General features: G+C 36.6%; 2 protein-coding genes across 13 annotated transcripts in view; one reads left to right on the top strand and one right to left on the bottom strand.

The window, feature by feature from the left end:
• Positions 1-19211, top strand: part of LOC123312445 (tensin-1) — a 107695-nt gene that overhangs the window by 69619 nt on the left and 18865 nt on the right. For 10 of the 12 annotated variants that reach the window (XM_044896882.1, XM_044896878.1, XM_044896876.1 and 7 more), the window contains 7 exons: positions 13196-13240; positions 13348-13566; positions 14218-14390; positions 14470-14619; positions 14734-14897; positions 15121-15336; positions 15882-16058. In XM_044896882.1, the coding sequence (XP_044752817.1) occupies positions 13196-13240; positions 13348-13566; positions 14218-14390; positions 14470-14619; positions 14734-14897; positions 15121-15336; positions 15882-16058 (1144 nt within the window). Of the gene's footprint in view, positions 1-4473; positions 4744-10586; positions 10830-13195; positions 13241-13347; positions 13567-14217; positions 14391-14469; positions 14620-14733; positions 14898-15120; positions 15337-15881; positions 16059-19211 lie in introns of those variants that run through there. The other 2 variants (XM_044896884.1, XM_044896883.1) reach the window with 2 other exon arrangements.
• LOC123312447 (elongation of very long chain fatty acids protein 6-like) lies at positions 2804-3790 on the bottom strand. Its single transcript, XM_044896888.1, has one exon. It carries the CDS (start codon positions 3716-3718, stop codon positions 2915-2917), a length of 804 nt encoding a protein of 267 aa, XP_044752823.1. The 5' UTR covers positions 3719-3790; the 3' UTR covers positions 2804-2914.

Genomic DNA, 19211 nt, shown 5'->3' with positions numbered 1-19211 from the left:
GATATGGAATTCGTTGGACTGGACATGCGAGCGCTGGGACTTCTAATATATAAGGCTGAAATATTATGAAAAGGCGGAATTTTACGTATGCTATTAATGTTGAATTTGAATTAGCTGAAGTCGAGAGCTTTGTAGATTTTATGGCTACATTCTTGCGAACTGCGTAATTGCCTGTTTTCGTTCATAACAGTTGTTGTTGATGATAATAGTTGGTATAATCTACGTTGAGATATCTGAGACATTTCTCCCCACAATTCAGCAGTTTTTATAAGATAAAACCTTCGATATGGTGCTAAATTTACAACTGCTGGCTTCTTGGACCATCTTGTTGAGATGTGATTTATTTCTTGCCAAAATCATTGCGAAGAAATCGATCAGATCAAATGGAATTTGGCAATCAAAACATGCACAAAACATATTTCATGAAAACTCCAAAAGTGTCATAAAATAACAGGAAAATCAGATGTTTTTCAAACTGAAACATTACAAATTCAGTCTGTAGGTACTTATCACCCAAGAAAAGAAAAAGGGACCAAGAAACCAGCAAAATAGTGTAGGAAAACGTTTGAGAAGCAAATCACTGAGTCACTGCCTTGAGTTGCTGAACATGAAAAGCCATCTTCAAGGTCATTCGATGAGGACTATTCCTTGTTATTTTCCCCAAGATAATCAAGGATTCATTTCCCAGAGCGTCATGTCGAAATGACATAAGCGCTATAATTCTAAATAAAGCAAGTTATTTCCCATCCCAAGCCTGCTAATTTTGTATGAGACCCGAAGATGGCCTTGAAGAGGACGCCTTTCAGACCAATTATTTCGCGTGGTCTGATATGGGAGCAAAACGATCAAGCCACATGAGAGGGACCGAAATAAAAGAAAACGATCTAGATGACCCTATATGGCAGTTATATCACTTCTTCAAGGTCACGGTCAACGAAAGCGCTCGTTATTTAGATAAAAAATTTATTTTTACTATTTTCTTATCTCGTAATTGTATAAGTAACTTGTGAAATTTTTGTTTTTGTTTGGTTGATCTTTTTATTAGGTTCAATGTGTGTAATTTCCATATCGCGATCGCATGAAGGTATTCAAGTATTTCGACATCGATAGAAATTTGATATAAGTAAGTGAGCAAGGCTAATGAAAGAAAAAAAAAGTTCCTAGTCATAAAAATGCAATTTCTTTTCATCTAAAGAAAAAACAATCTCGAACAAATGAACTTTCCAAGTTGAAAATTAAACGAGAACATGAGCTTCCCACCTCCTCACATGTTTCGCTACAGCAACAGCTTCTTCAACATTTTCTTGGTGGACTAAGGTTACGATAAGAAGGATAAGAGGATTCCAAAAGGATTCCCTATAATTTCAATGGATTTAAGATTTTCGAGGTCAGGAACCATTTCAAATCTAGTTGACTTGAATAATTACTTAATTTGAAATCGTGTAGACGTTTTTCATAAAAACTTTGCATGTCTAAAATACAGATAGGTATTTATAGATAATTGAACAGTCTGTCCTTGGGTCTGTCGTAGAGTATTATGAGGATAATGGAGACAGTATTTCCCAAGAAACTTCGAAATAAAAGCAAAAAATTGCTTTTGCAGCCAACGACAATCAATTCTGCTCTATGGAAATACCTCAACGAATCATATACTTATCTACTCACCTATTTTAACAACATTCAATTCAAAGTATATATCATCTTTGAGTTTTGATCGGAGACATTTTTCAAAAAATCGCAATTTTTCCATGCATATGTATGGAAAATTTGAAATTTTTTTCTTATTAACTCGAGGTCGTAGATCATGAATATTTCGAAAAAATTGGTCATCTTTGAAGAGCTGCAGCTGCTAGAAAAAAGACATTAGACATAAGCTAATTTTTTCGGCGATAGATTGGTTCTTTGCGAATGGAAAAAACCACATTTCATCCATCTACCGCGAACAGTTTAATTTTTATGATTTTTTCCGCGAAGGTCCAAAATTTCCGATTTTCTATCGACCATACCTTGAAAAATAATTTTTTTTAAAAATATCTGTTTGCATATTCGTGTTCTACGCCTTCGAATTAGTGTACAGTATAAATTTGGTGTCGATCGGAGATCAAAAATTTTTTTCGAAAAATCGCAATTTTTTCAATGCATATGCATGGAAAATTTGAAAAATTTTCGACCTCTGCGATTTCCACCAAAATTGAAGTATTTACTAAATCGAGGGCGTAGATCACGAATAAGCAAAAAGAATTTTGCTGAAAAGATTAGTTTTCAAGTTATAGTCGGAGAAAAATCGGAAATCTTGGATCTTCGCCGAAAAAATCATAAAATCTGAACTGTTCGCGATAGATGACGTAAAATTGGTTTTTTCTATTCGCAAAGAACCAATCTATCTTCAAAAAAATCAGCTTATGTCTAATACCTCATTTCTAGCAGCTAGAGCTCCTCAAAATTGACCAATTTTTTCGAAATTTTCCACTAAAAGTGATTTTTTTCCCAAAGTACTGACCCTACAGAAAATCTAATTACATATTCGTAATCTACGACTTCGAATTAGTCGAGAAAATGACCCAGGTTGATATCATTCGAAAAATAAAAAAATTCTAATTTAGAAGAATGTCGTCTGCTACTCGCGCTCGCTTATCGTGTTTACCCGCTATCCACCAACGAAAAAAATTATTCATTCAGCTATATCGACCCGGGTCATTTTACTTACTAACTCGAGGTCCACAGAGATCTGCTGTAGCTATACCAGATGTGTTGCACAAAAAATAAACACTTTCGACTTTGATTTCAATATATTCATTGATTTATTGCAGGGATGCATGATATCGAAAAACACAATACTGAGCTGAATTAAATTCATTTACAAAAGAACGCCTCGAAAAAGAATGCAGAAATTACAATTATGATTTCCACTACTTCATTGTCTCTTTTTCGGGTCAATTTTTTTCTCTTTCGAATAAGTGTTGAGGAAAAAGTGAACAAACAAAATGAAAAAACTCAAATACAGAACTAACGAAAAGAAAATATTCAAATGAGTGGTTTCACATTCAATTCCCTTCTGGATCTGGATCAAACCGTAAACATTCACTAGACATCCAACCATCATCTGCAATATCTGAAGGGAAGTTATGCATATGGACACCTGTTTCGGAATTTTGTAACCAAGACCACGTAGCGCATAGTAAGAATACATGAGCGAATGAATGAAGAAGTTCATCACATAGAACCAACGACCAGTTGAAACCATATCTGTGTAGGTCCACCAGCAGTAAACAAGGGTTGTTATATGATGGTACCAATGGAGAAGTATGAGTGGGTGTTTTCTGAGTACCACAAAAACTGTGTCGAAGAGCTCCAGAACTTTGCTGAGCACGAACAGGAAACTCCATACTCTGGTCACTTCATCCGTAGTGTTGAACGATTTATCACAGATCGAACTTTGAATTCCTCTAGTTGTCAGGGTATGTACAAGCTCCGGTACTGTTCTTACGGTTCCCATTATACTGAAAGAGGCTAGAAATACGTTCCAAATCACTAAGGGTATCTTCATTCTATAAGGCGTCCGATCCTTCATGAAACTCCTGATTGAAAAGATCACTGAAAGATAGATTAAATCGTAGTAGAAAACATCAGTCCAACGATCTCTCATCCAAGCTTGAGCTTTCAGTTCATCGAAATCGGATTCGAATTTGAAAACGAAAGAATAGTTGGATTTTTCCATTTCACTACACTTTATTTCAACCACACCGAAGAAAATTCACTGGTAGACTAAAATGTAAAGCAATGTTGCTCGATAGCATACGGAAATGTTTTGAAGCATAACATACTTTTTATATGTTTATATTCTAGGTGTTCTAGGTACCCACTAATTTAATTTCATATGAATTATTTCAAATTAATATTGATGAGTACGATAGCCATGATTTTGAAGTAATTATGGATACGACGGTTGGTTTCTGCAGCTTGAATTTATTGGTGTTATACCTCTACTTTTAAGTTGTGAAATAATAATAATTAGACCACATCCTTTATTATAAAATATTGCTGTTATATAGATGATACTATAAAGGACAAGCCTTTGACTCGTACAACAGTTTCTTGAGGTCAAAAGGAACGCTTTTTTCCTTTACCATTTTTTCTGATTCGGCCCTGATAACAAGATACAGCCATTTTGAGTTTTCATAATGAGCTGTGCCACCTAACTTGATTTCATTGTTCATTTTAGGCTAAATTAAGTATGGTTAGCATTTCTGAAAAAAATTCTTGAATACTAAACAACATATTTAAGATTAAGTAGAAAATAACAAGAGTAAAATTCCCGAAAATAGACGAGGACACCCTGTAGCTCGCCGGGTCGACCCAGTCGCTCGTTCGCTATCGTTTTTTGCCTCGTCGTAAATCAAACAGAATTTCGAGGACATCCACACAAACGAAACGGAGAGCGTCCACGTCTAATTTTGCATAGCCGGCTTTTCGATATCGCTGGCTCTGGCTGACTCGGTTAGAAAAAAATCGCGGACGCTGTTTACCATCAGATTTCGTGGGGGACGCATTGAAGACGCCGGAGCCTCTTCAGAAACCCGCGGTTGAAAGTGGAGTGTTGTGATAATATTGGCCATGATAGCGTAACGAGACGTTTCCTTTGCGGTTGGTGTTTGCCGAGGATATTGATATTTTCCGATAGGAGAAATGAAGGACTACGTCCCTGTCCGGAACCTGGATCTGTTTTTGTGGAAATGGAGCGGTGTAAGTGTCGCTTTGTCAAGTTTTCTTGAATGAATGCGAAATTTCTAGCCATTTGCGAATACCAGTTTCAATTTTGGATCGTTATATGCAAGAATAATGTCTCGGAAAGAATTTAAAAAAATTGTCTATCAGTCATCCACTCAATCGCGGAAAATACTGGGGGAATCTTGATCAAATTTGGTATAAACATGGGGGACCATCTTACAATTTCTTTTTCAAGTTTTCATTTCAATCTACCCATTTTGAGGATAGAAAATTAAGGATTGAAATCATTGTAATGAAGAAGTACAAGTCAGTCTTCAAAAACACTAAACACATTCTACAGAACTCAACCTATTCTAGCAAAACAAATCTTTATGTTAAAAGGAAACTGCAATAACGTTTTTGTGGCATGAAATCAAGTTTCTAACTGTAGTTGTTCTACACAGATATTTACATTGGTTTCAAGATTATCATGAATTATCTTTAGATCGAAAAACTGATATAAAGTGGTTGAAATCAATTCAGCATCATCCGCCCCAATTTATCGTGCAGGAAAGGACCGTGACTCACGAAAATATTTATAAACTGGTGCAATTTTGGTACACGAAGAGTACACCTAACATTCCATTCCAATTACTGTATCTCCATTTGTTTGGAAAATATCTCAAGTAAGTCTCAACAAAGCGATGAAAGATTCCATGGAATCTCAGTGGTTGTAGCTGTTCCAAATATTTCACACATTCTTTTATTTCACACTGTTTTGTCGATGATTAATCAGATTGTCTTTTTTTTATTCAGTTGCATGTTAATATTAATCGCTCACATTTCAAATAATTCTTTACTATGACAACGTCAATTCTACAAAATGTAGAAGGAGCCTTCAATTTGTAGTTTTTCTTGAATAAAACAACGTTTTATGTTCAAAAATGGAATGCTTCGTGTATATGCTAAACACCATAAATGAATGAAAAATCTCGACTTCTTTCTTCTTGCTACAAGATTGCTAATTCAAGGACCGAGTATCCTCCTAATAATTATAATTCTATTTCTGTACTTTCGAAATGTCACGACAACACTGAAATCTTATTTTGCATAATGACTCAACTGGTAACATTCTGAAAAGCTATTTGAACTTAACATATTTCATTACGTGAGGTTAGTAAGAATAAATCATGGCTTCAGATATTTCGAGACTTATTTTCCTATTCTGGCAGAAATGTTGCTACGTGCAGAGATAAATCAGTCACTGATAGCATAGGTGAAGTTCTAGACGTAAATAATGATCGAAAACAGAATGCACGACAACTTTCGCAAAGTTTCACATGATGCTAGTGAACAGACGCTTTTATTTCTAGGAGTTCCAAAGGTTTTTGAAATCATCGAAATCTCGAATGAATAAAACTGCTCAGGACAGTCAGGACATCAGTGGTTATTGTTTAGTGTTATACTGGATTAAAAAAATTCTTCTTCCACCGAAGGAACCACGTTTCCAGCTGTCAGAGTGTGATATCCAGCTGTTTAAAATAACAGTTTGTCACTTTCCATCCGTTCGCAAAAACTAGGTAGAATAGGTTTCCTTTTTCCCTGAAGGACAAACATAAAAAACCATAGTTGCTCTACCTCAAAATTAGACTTTTTAATTTAGGAAGTAGGATCATCAAACCGGCCTCTATTCTGCAACGACACAAAAAATATCCCATGCTAAACACGTAGAGATCAACATAGCTGCCGGCCAAGCAGTGGCCTACAAGAGTATGATCCGTTGACAGGGTATTCATTATTCAAATGAAGAAAGGTTACATAAAAGTTGAATCAATTTGGCAGCCAGTATCCCATGCATATCAAATTTCTATTTACGTTCATCTGATGAATATTTAATGGGTTCATTGGTGAAACTGAACTTGCCAAGCCCTGTCTGCAAGATTCGCGAGTCCGATGTTTGTAAGAGAACGTTTACGTTTGGTTATGGAGAGAAGTATCAGGTTACCCTCGATCTGATCGTGGTTAAATGAAGCATATGGGATGAAAGCAGGATGAAGAGCTACTCAATCAGGAGATCTATACTGATTTTCGATCAGAGCCAACAAGTAGGGATTGATCAGCTTCACAGAAATCTCAACTGATACTTCAAACCCTCTACGATTTATTTTCAAATCTTTGAAGGCTTTTTTTCATCCTTTCCGATCATTTCCTTTTGAATGCAAAAAATTCAGTATTTGTGGGACGAAATCTGAGCTACCCTATGTCTATGGATTCTGACCTCCAGTTACTTTCTGTCCCTTGCTCAGATAACGTAGGACATTCTGCAGATCTCTCATTCCAGATGTTGAACAAGAAATCGATTCTATAATCCTTTTATGTAATGGAAATTGCGATTTTACGCTATTGTATGTAAATGATCCGATAGAAGGCAACTTTTCATTCTATTCAATAATGCTTCATTTAGTGATTACTACACTATGGGAGGTGTTTCAGTGATGCGGTTAACGTTGAATATCACGTCACGTGGAATATTGGGCCAGGGAGGTTTAAGCCGTTCTTGAGCAGCTCTGTGCATTCAGGATCGCTGCCACAAAAGCGAGGTTAACCTTCAGCATTGTACCCAATGTTTTTGGTGTCAATAGAGAAAAGTGTGGTACAATTGGTCATAGATTTCATTGTTTAAATATTGAATTTCAGGGATAGAGGTCACGATGATCGTTATGCGGTCTTTACGTTGGAATTCCTGTTGTAATTCGACCTTTGTTATGAGCGTATGAGGCTTATGTGCTGTGCGAGCTATAAAATTAGAGTTTTTCACTATAAACTGGACAGGGTCGTCGAATATTAGCGAAATGTAGACCAAAATAATAAGTAATATGAAGAAAAACAATCAAACTTTTCTGTGCCCACACCGATTTCTTCATAATAACCGGAAATTTGTTTTAACTATCTATATCGAAAAAATAAACCAGTTGCATCGTTCGATATTTGTTATTTCATCAGTTATTTACAATGGCCGTGAAAAAATTATCACCAAGTGTCGAATTTCAGCTTACCTATCGCATAAAATTGCAAATATAGCTACGTTGAGTATCGAAATATATTCGTGTAGCAACAGGATGAGTCAATTCATGCTGAAAGTTACATTTCCAGCGAAAGGGCAGGATAAAATTGGTACTGAATCATACTAGATCGTTATGCTGCATTACAGTTCAAATTTTTCCGCTTCAAATGGTCTAGAGTCAGAAAATAGCAGCGTTACAGACGTCACTCTCCCAAACCCATTTTTCTCTCTGCGGCAAAGTGATAAAATACGCTTTATATCTTCTCATGCGGATGCTCGGGTTCAGTTATAAATTGTGCAAAAGAAGACGTGTACCTTCTCAAGGTGTTTCCCTCTAATATGCTACCCCGACTATTTCTTTTATATGTAGTAACATCAAAGGATATTTCCACCCTTATGAAAAACACACAGGAAAAGAAGATGCATGCAGTTTCCGTTCAGCCTTTGTCATAGAGGAATTGAGGAACTAATCAAAATATTACAGGTCGGAGAACATTTCAAAAGATATGCAAGTTTTCCTGAAATTTCCATCGATCTTCATAACTGGATCAGAGGAAATCACTTTCATCAAAGTTGGGGAGCCTAAGAGGGAAAGTCGGCAATGAAGGTCACAAAAATAAGGTTTCCTCAATTATCTCCTCTCGTAGGCTTCAAATTGTTTTCGCATTCATCATAAAAGTTGTAGGGCATAACATTTTCCACAAATTTTGTCCGAAGCAATTTTTTTTATGTTTTAACGTTTTCGAGATATAAGGCGATGAATGTACATAAGACTGGGTTTCTACCTTGACCTTGGCCTTTCGCATGTGTGGCTAAGCTCCTCGCCCTTATCGTTCTCTAACTCAAAAACGGTTAAGAGCGTGTAAAATTGCTTCAAACAAAAGTTGCATAGAATTTTGTTATCTACAACTTTCATAATGAATACAGAAACGACTGGAGGTACAGGAAGGGAGGTATTTCAAAAAAATGCCTTGTAATCATCTTCAAACTGTCAAAAAGTAGCTCCTTTTGGGTCCAATTTACTCTTCCGTACATCCAGCCCCACCACGCAAACTGTCAGATTTACATGAATTTATTATCAGAGCCACGTGGGGCATATACAGTATCTTAATCTGACACGCTGGAGTATGTACAGGGTGGGCAAATTTCGATGTTTTAGCACTACAGCTTTTAAACCAGAAGAGATAGACAAAATCTGATACCCCAGTCTCGTTCTCTTTTTCCGAGAAACTTACAATAGTAGTAGTGATTTTTGGCCACTTTCTTTTGTTTTCGTGTTATAAGAAAAAATTGGAAAAATGGCGATATCGAAATAAATTTATATCTCCGCTAATACTGATGATACAGCTCAGAAATTGAAACATTATAGAGGCACTTTTTTACGTAGAATCCAGTGGCGTGCTCGCCTTTTTAGTAGGATTTTTAATTACGAAGCTATGACCCAAAGTTATGTTTTTTTAAATGGGAACACTACTTTTCTGTGCAATTTTTCGAATGCTTAATTTTTACTGATTTTAAAAATATATAAAATCATATGGTTTGTATCAATATAAATAACAGAACATGGTCAAATCCACTTTTTCCCAATATTTCTATGGTTTCAACTTTTGACGAGCACAGAAAAATAGAGTTTCCTATAACAAAAGCAGTCTCCTTCCGGCAATATTGGTATAAAGTTACCAATATTCACAAAATTTGAATCAAGATATATTTCATAAATTTTCATAATAATGAAAGGACTTATAGAAGGAGACAGTGGTAATCATACGATGCAATATTTTTCTATGCTCATCAAAATTTGAAACCATAGAAATATTGAGAAAAAGGGTTTTTGACCATTTTCTATTATTTATATTAATACAAACCATATGATGTTATATATTTTTGAAATCAGTAAAAATTAAGCTTTCAAAAAATTGCACAGAAAAGTAGTGCTCCCATTCAAAAAAACATAACTTTGGGTCATAGCTTCGTAATTCAAAATCCTGCAAAAAGGCGAGCACGCCACTAGATTCTACGTAAAAAAGTGCCTGTATAATGTTTCAATTTCCATGCTCTATCATGAGTATTAGCCGAGATATAAATTAATTTCGATATCGCCATTTTTCCAATTTTTGCTTATAACTCAAAAACAATAGAAAGTGGCCAAAAATGACTACTACTATTGTTAGTTTCTCAAAAAAAGAGAACGAGAATGGGTTATCAGATTTTGTGTATCTCCTCTGGTTTAAAAGCTGTAGTGCTAAAACATCGAAATTTGCCCACTCTGTACATCTTTGAGAACCTGCAGACGCTTTCCCCACCGCTGAAACTGCATACATCATAGAACCTTTTTTTCTTTATACCATCTTATCTTCAAAATCTACTAGGCCTCCAAGACGCTCGAGCAAATCCCGATTTAGCATCATCGGCTCCCCAACTATCAGATACGTAAGAAAAAAGTTGAAGTAGGAAAGTTAGAAAAAGCGTGTCATCCTAGTTCGATGCTGAAATAAAGAATTAACCGATGAGCATTTTCGCGATATGCGAAGTATTCTAGTTGGGAAACCTTGTAGAATTGGTTTTACTATTAATCCGCTCCATATAAGTGCAACTTTTCCACATAACGCATCTAGTGTGGACGCCCCATTTCTAACGTTATCACGGGAAAACAAACAAGCTAGATAGTTGCAATTCAACTTTTATAACGTTTATTATCGATCCCATTCACCTTCATCCACATTTGCACCATTAATAACAGTACTCCATTTGCAAAACGCCGATTCGAAAATATTTATTGTACTTTAACGCCCCCACCTGGAGCGGTGCAGATCGAGAAGCGAAGATTTATAGTTGCCTGTGATTTCCGAATATTATCTGCCATCGTAGTTAATGTGGAAGAGAATGAAATATAATGTTGTTCCAATACGACAAAGTGCAAGTGGGAAACACGTCTCTGTGTTGCTGCGTTTGCAGGAGGAATGCCAAGATCACCTTGGAGGAGTTTTCTGTGAGGTTCCTTAAACGTTTGGCGTTTACCGTTTGGCATGCGGGTTTTCACCTGGAAAATGGCTCTCAGGTAACGTGAAAAGCAAGACGATTTTAAATTTTCGGTGATTTTTCCCTACTTGAATATCGTTTGAGGTCGATTTTACGAGTTTCGCAGGGTATTTGAGGTGATGAAAAATTTTCCAGTGAAAAAAGGACAAATACCTTTACCTTGTTATCCTAGTTTTCTGGCTAATTTTGTTTTTATTTTAGCTTTGTGTCTTTCCCGGTTTGAGACTAGGATTGCATGTTTTTCCTGTCCAATTTGTTCAGCTTGCTTAGTCACGCCCTATCTATGCTGTCATATATAGAGTCATTCGGGGCAACTGTGCGCACTTTTGCCTTTCAAGCCATACCTTGTTTCAAATATTGAAGCTAGGAAAGTTGAAACATATTCATAAGATAGAGAATTTTCTAATCTATAAAAAAACATCAAAAAGCAAACAAACGAAAAACGTTTTCTTTCCGCAAAAAAAAATTGATAGTGAAAGTCGGAGTGCGTTCACATGCCCCGTATTGCGGGTAAGTGTGCGCACCCTCACGGGGTAAGTGAACGTAGTGCTTAATGAATCACACAATCAAAACAAATTACAAAATAATGTCATCAAAATGTTACAATATTAGAGAAATGCTGTTTATTGTCAATACAGAAGCGCCTTTTTACAAGCAGTGCATTATTGTTCGTGCCACCATTCCTGGTGAACACAACACTTGATACATTCCCCTGTTGGTGGCTCTTCATATTTTTCTGAACAAATAGAACAATATTGATCGAGTCTCAACCAAGAAAATCAACAATATCTTAATATATTCCTCACTAAACTAATGCCCATATAATGAATCTATGCGCACACTTACCCGCGCACACTTTCCCCAGTAAGCCAAAATTTGAATTGACGTTCTTATGGAGTTGAGCAGCTAAGAAAACCTAAATTTTTTTATAATATATATAGATTAATATGCCCATGATCCAATAAAATATTGTTTAACACTGTCAGACTCGGACCTGGCAGAATTTGCAGAGATGCTGAAAATTAACAAGAAAACTAGTGAATTTGATTGATAGCAAATAAAAAGTTAACGAAATGTCGCACTGCGCACTCCTATGAAAAACTAATTTGGGGATTCTGCGCCCTTGCTTCACTCAAATGAACCCCTCTTTCATACATTGCATAGTCGAGTTATACGCACTGCGCACACTTACCCACTGCGCTCAGTAACCCCGAATGACTCTATCTTATAATCGTTTTGTAAATATTTAATTCTATGCTTCTTTTATTATCTTTGATTCTGGCGTTAAAAAGACATCCTACTCAAGAATCAGTTGATGGAGTGAGTGTTCTTGCTCAAGCATGAAGAACATCCCTCACAGTCCTATAAATGTGGTCTGTGAGAAAATTTTGTTATAATATAGGTACTATAATTAGTTCACGAAAAACTCATAAAACTTTGACTCGTAGAAATATTTTAACAGTAAATTCTTGAGATCGAGAGAAACACTTTTTTTCTTTGCCATTTTTTCCAAATCATCTTGGTCACCTCTTTATTAGGGTCGAATCGGAAAAAATTGTATAGGGAAAAAGTGTTTCTTTTGGCCTCACGAATCTCACCCTGTATACCTACAGGAAATATTTCACTAAAGATTCAGCCTTTCTCGAGCTCCCTCAATACAAAAGCGCTATAATTTTCTGGTAACCCAGGAATCCGCATACCGGCTGCTTGCATCTTCCACGAAATAAATCTGCGACGTATAATTTCGGACATGCACTTCTGGACCACCCTGCAACCTATCGTTCTTTTCCCCTCAATTACGCGTAATTTAGGCCTTAGCGTTTGTGCTTTTTACTGCGCCATCGATCAAGATCTCTATCAATGCCGTCATTTGTACGTATCAAGTCGGGATATACTGCAATTTATCCAGCATCCGTCATTCATCTCACTTTCGTTGCATGGATGAGCAACTTCATACTTTACGATATTCCTCAAGATGAAATCTTTCATAAATATCTGGATTTGGAGAATGCCCTAGGTTTTTTGCTCTAGTTGTGAGTTTCATTGGGGAAAATTTGCATATTTCGAATTGCTAGAATAAATTATTTAGAAGTGGCATTTCAGGAAACGCTGAATCTGTGCATTTTCTTCTCGTACAACTCCAGAGGAACAAGAAAATAAATATCCGTCCACAACTCGACTGCCCCAACATATCAGTACACCGCACCTCTGTTTGCTTACAGTTGAAAAGAGTTGTGCGGTCATATAAACGACGATTCATTGGATTCACTCTTTTTTCCACCTCACCTCTGTTTATTTTCCCATGAATTTTCAGTTTATTACGCCCCACATCGTTCTAAATGTTGACATTTCCAATTGTCTCACTAATTTTATCCTTTGTTTCAGCATACACACGAAGATACTGACAGAGATGGGCCTGAAATGCATAAGGTAAATTCAACTTTTACGCCTTTATGGATTTAGGGTGATTACCATCGTTTAGGAATTCTTGAATGTCGAACTTGATTGGGAAGATGAAAGTGTTATACTTCTTGCAGATAATAACTTCGTACAATGGTTTCGGAGAAGCCTTCACCTCACAGCCTAGACCGTCGAAAAAGAATACCAACTGTGAGTCGGGGACCATGGACTTGAGCTATGTTACAGAGAGGATCATAGCTATTTGGTTCCCAGCAGATGCATCTTCGCATTCTTACAGACAAGGACAGAGACAAGCCTCTCACATGCTGAGGCATAAACATGGAAACAATTACATGGTGAGTTCAAGAATTCTGTCACAGTCATTTGTGGATTTCTGATATCAACAGATGCCTTTCTTCAGGCCTTCATTAAAGAAATGATCACCAACGAATAGCTTTTGTGGAGATCTTAATCGGCTTGCCTTTTCATTTACGTCTGATGTTTTCATTTATATAATTTCAGTACGATGGGCATCGTAAGCCATTTAATCATAAGGCTTTGACATTCCACTAATCCACATGCAAATGGAGTTTGAATCTTTATGGTCAAAGTCAATTAATGTTAGGTACTTGTAGGAATTCGTTCTTCGATTAGTATCAGACATCACACGATTGAATCGGGGCTATATTAAAATACTCCAGCTAATTCCAAGTAGGAAAGATATGTAATTAATGGAAATGCATAAAAATCGATGCTTATATGCATTAATTCAGCATCAACTGGATAGATTAAGTATCGATAATGTATTATAAGTAAGGGAGTGGGTGACTTCCTTCATTTCTCAAGCACTCAATTGATCTTCACTGTAAAACTTCAATGAAAAACCCTTGTGGAATTAGATATTTGTTAACCGAAGTTATATCACAATATAACCTAATTAAAACAAAGAAACAAAATGAATATTCTTCTGTGTTCCATCGAAATCAATTTCAGGCTTTCATTTTCAGGTATTCAATCTCACAGAACCCAAAAAGGTGCTTAAAGGTGAACACAAACACGTGCAGGAGGTTGGATGGTCCAGAGATCTTGCACCACCTCTTGAAAACTTATGTAGTATATGTAAAGAAATAGAAACCTGGCTTTCAGCTGATGAGCACCGAATAGCAGTACTGCATGCCAAGTGAGTATTTTTCAATCAATTACTCACGGTGGAAACGTTGGTTCAGTGTGAGCGAAAATAATGTATAATTTATTTCCAGAGGTAACAAAGATAAATTAGGCGTTATAGTGGCAGCCTATATGCATTACTCCAGCATATGTGGGAATGCCGAGCAGGCTCTCGACAGATTTTCCATGAGGAAATACCTGGAAGAGAACATAGGCTCTATCAGTTTACCGTCAAACAGGAGGTAGGCTTATCTCTAAACCGATCCATTACTCGAATGCATCTACTTCACATTTGACCTATTTCAGGCTCGAAGAGATAATAGCACTTGAACTTGAATTACCGTTATCTTTTTCAGATATGTCGATTATTTCGCTGGCTTGCTTTCACACAACATCAGGATAAACACTGCACCTCTCTATCTGACCCACGTGACCGTTCTTGGCACTCCTGCCTACGAGCAAGGGGGATGCAAGGCCTTCTTGAAACTATATCAGGGACAGCTTCCAGTTTACACGTCTGGTGAGTGGCATGCTCGGGTAAAATCTGTCAAACTGCAGCGATTAGATAAGATTTAAAACTTGTCCACAATGTGCAAAAATTAATCCCTATTGATATCGCATGAATGAAAAGGTTTTTAGGTCAAGTAGTGAGATACACAAAATAAGGACTATTTTTCCATGAATTCTGAAAAAAACTGAAGCAGGCATAGGAGAAATTATTTCCTGAAATCTCTTAATTCCAGGGGTATACTCCGTTGCCAAGGGTGTGAGACAATTCACAGTCAATGTGGCCGGAGATCAGCGTAAAGGACTTCAACTGAGGGGCGACATCTTGATAAAGTGCTACCACAGAAGCGATTCCGGAAGAGAAAAAATTTTCGCTTGCCAGTTCCACACTTGTGCAGTTACAGATTACACGCTGAGTTTCACGAGACAAGAATTAGATGTCGCATATAAAGGTGGGTGTTTATCTGCTTCGAGACTAGTTTTCATGGTCCCATTTTAAAGGCACCCAATTTAGGCTTATTTCCATACATCTTTGCGTCTATTTAGCCACTGTGTTATCCTTTATGACAACCGCTATTTACCTTTGCGGTATTTTTATCGCACGAGAAAGAAAAGTATATTTGCTGATAATCGATAACCAACGCATATATTATATCATTGGTGTTTGTTGTTCTAGAAGTGGGCATTTTATTGCTCATATAGGGATAACTTAATAGTTCCTGTACAGTCAGTTAGCTCCTGAAGGTGTTATCTTGTGCACTTCCCTGCTGAGATAATTAGAGTTGTGTGAGTCCTTATCGTTATAATTTTTTTCAAGCGTTGAACGGCTACAAATTTTTTGACATCGGATATTGATTGTGAAAAACCAAGTAGAAAACTCTTTGAAGGATAGGTTTCATTAACTGAAAAAGTTATATGCAAAACTTGATGATGAACAAAATGAGATTGGTCGCCGAATTGGAATGAAAAGTTCTGATGAGATATCGCTTTTTTCCAGATCTCCGATTCCCTAGCGACGGTGCTGTTGAACTGCATTTCTCCCAAGGATCAGAGGTCCGTCATCCTGCTCCAGCACCAACCCCAGCTGTGCCTTTCTGCCTTGCTGATGACTCTGTGATCAGAGCCCACAGTCCGATGAATTTGGAAGATTCCGATGATGAAGAATCAGATGGTGGTGAGTACAATCTTGATACAGAGATAATAATATTGAAAGAAGGTACAGAAATAAAAAAACGGATAAAAAATCAGGTGGTTCCGATCAACAGTCATTGGGTGAATTTTTGAATAATCTCTTTGAATTATATTGCTCCTTTTTGTGGGATATACGCAGAGCAAATGTGATTTTTACATATTCATATCAATGTTGCATAATTAGGAATTCCTCTCCATGCATCAGTAATTTTCGTTTCGTGTTGTGTGATGCTATCACACAATGATGAACGCCTTCAGGTATAACGTTTTGCTAGTGTCGATTTTCTCAATTTTCGTGTCTCTCAACCGTTTGTCTCCAAGCCAATCGTGAGTTGTAGAAAGCAATTTCATACTTATTGGCCCAAGTCGTGATATAAGTATTTTCTTGCGTTCTGATTATCCGATAATTCCTCGCAAAAATGTTGTGCTTCCAGGGTTATACAAAAATTGAAGTTCTGACTATCGAAAAAATCCAAAATTTCCAGTTTTTGTGAAGGTTTATTCTATGAAACCGATGACAGGCGTTTGGATTGTATCAGTTTTAAAATAATTCGTCTTCTTCAGTTTATTATGATGGATAAGATCGAACCATCATCATAAATCCTCGATTATTGACGATGAAAAGACGTAAAAGCACAGGATTCGGTACTAAAATATCACTGCTCATTATATAAACAAGATTGTTATTGATATATATTCGAGTGCTCTCTTGTACTCCTGAAATGTTCCCCCTGGTCCATTTATTTATAAGGTCCATTTACAATGAAATCATCTCTGGAAATAACAGAAACATTCATTCATCTCTCTTCGATAAATTCCGACTATCCAAACATCAAATATTTGGCGCGGTTTATTTTATGAAATCATTTAATGTTTATCCTACTGAGCAACTGTTTTTTTAACCTTGAGCTGCATTGCAATTTCCAATTCGAATCGGTAGGTTTCGAATTCCGTTTCGAATCAGTTAGAAATGATGGATATTTTCGATTCCTGGAACTTTGGCTGAGAGTGGAAAAACACTAGGTTATGTTTTGAAATCGATTATTGCTTTCAATGCCTCTAAGAAGGTCAAAATTTGCCAGACTGCGTCATCATGCCGCCAAAAAGAAGGCCACTAGGGTCATTTTGCGTCCTAACAACTGATTTTCACTATTTTAAACAATATTCTACGATTGTATTTCAGTCAGATTTCGATCGAATATTTACCTAACCCTAAGACACGTGTATACAAAAAATGCTTGTAAAAATGTCCTGTTTAAAGACCACTTACTATATAACTACTTATTATGATTTTTACAGAGTGAGTCTTTGACTCATACAAATATTTTAACAGTAGATTCTTGAGGTCAAAAGAAACACTCTTTTCCTTTACCATTTTTTCCGAATCAGTTCAGTAAAAGATACAGGCTGTTGAAAAATCATTAAAAAATGTGTAGTGTCACAGATTCAGCTAGTTATTCTGAAGGTAATTTTGTTTTTCCAGGGTTGGCACAGCTCATTATGAAAACGTGAAATGGCTACATCTTTTTATCAGGGCCGAATCGGGAAAAATGGTATGAGAAAATAGTGTTCCTTTTGAGCTCTAGAATCTACTGTTGAAATATTTGTACGAGTCAAAGACTCACCCTGTTTAAATACTTTGAAAGGCTCTATCTTGAAGGGAAATGGATTGCAAGCAGAAAACTCCTAGCTGAAAATTCCCGACTCAGAAACACCATGAAAATTTTTCCAAACATGAGTCTCCCTTTCCTATCTTTCGAGCTCGGTTTCATACAGTTTTCCCAGATTTTCCTAGATTTTCGCAACTTACAGGTACACTCCAAAACCTATCAGGTTGCGTCTTCCTATTAACTAATTTAATCATCTGAAATACATAACGAACCGTTGGAAAGTGAGTCTGTTGCACGTCTGTCGCGCCAACTCCGTTTATTTTCGTCCTGAATTTTTTTGTAGACCGCCGTCTCCATCAAATGAAATTCGTCTACGGTAGTCTGAAGCGGAAGTTTGAGCGAAACCGCTCAATTACCACCGTTTTTTCAACGGACGCCAAATTGAGTGTGACATCGGTTAAAAAAGTGGAAAGTGGCAAATGGATTTCAGTTCTAATCATGGATATTTGTATTGATTTCAGATAGTTGAAGGGAGAAGAGGTAGGTCAAATGTCATCTGATACGTGCACAGCAATTATCCGACTGGAAGGACCAAAAATCAAGTGATTTCGATACAGAATTCGAGATCATATTATAATTCTTGATACCAATGAATAGAAATTAACCAAATCTAGAATCCGAAATATGTATGGTCCTATATAAACTTGTTGCTCAAAATAATGAATGTATATTTATATTCATCTGTAGTGTCCACTCTCATTACCTATTCGTTGTCGAAGTTTACAATGTTCAAATATTTCATACAACGATCTAAATTGGGAAAAATTACTGATTTTTATTCACCATCCTCTTCTTATACGAGGATATATTGAAAAATTTTTAGCCTACTATAGAACCAAACAAAATTTCAATGTCAAAATATTTTATTACCCAACATATTCTCCTCTTAATTATGGATACATTTATTACAGCGAACCTGCAACGTCCCTAGCACTTTTGAAAAAAATGTTTCTTCTTGCTCTGCAAACCAGACCTCCACAGCTTTCATTTCCTCCTCGTTGAAAGAAAATTTACGACCTTTTAAACTTTCGGATAGAGCCAAATTTGGTGAATAAAAGGGGTGTTCTAGTAATTCAAACCCTAAATCACGAATTTTTGTAATGGCAACATGAGATTTGTATGCAGAGGCGTTGTCCTGCAGAGACAAAACACCTTTGGATAGCTTTCCTCATCTTTTCTCTTTAATTGTTTCCCGTAGAGTGGTCAGTTATGTCGAATAGTAATCTCCGGTTATTGTTTTACCCTTATCCAAAAATTCAATCATGATTTCTCCATGGCAATCCCAAAAAACTGAAGCAACAAGAACTTTTCCAGCAGATTTTTGGACACGAAACTTCTTAGGTCTTGGAGAACCAGAGTGTCGCCATTCCATCGATTGTTGCTTTGTTTCTGGATCGTAGAAATGTACCCAAGTCTCATCCATAGTAACAATTCGGTTAAAGAAGTTTACATCGTTTTCAAATCGA

This window comes from Coccinella septempunctata, chromosome 4 (assembly GCF_907165205.1).
Source record: "Coccinella septempunctata chromosome 4, icCocSept1.1, whole genome shotgun sequence".
Taxonomy (NCBI): domain Eukaryota; kingdom Metazoa; phylum Arthropoda; class Insecta; order Coleoptera; family Coccinellidae; genus Coccinella; species Coccinella septempunctata.
Note: the sequence above shows the minus strand (reverse complement) of the source record. Positions and strands in the feature narration are given on the sequence as shown.

Bases quoted from the DNA above. Each gene is read 5' to 3' on its own strand.
- LOC123312447 (XM_044896888.1), bottom strand. From the start codon at position 3,718: ATGGAAAAATCCAACTATTCTTTCGTTTTCAAATTCGAATCCGATTTC.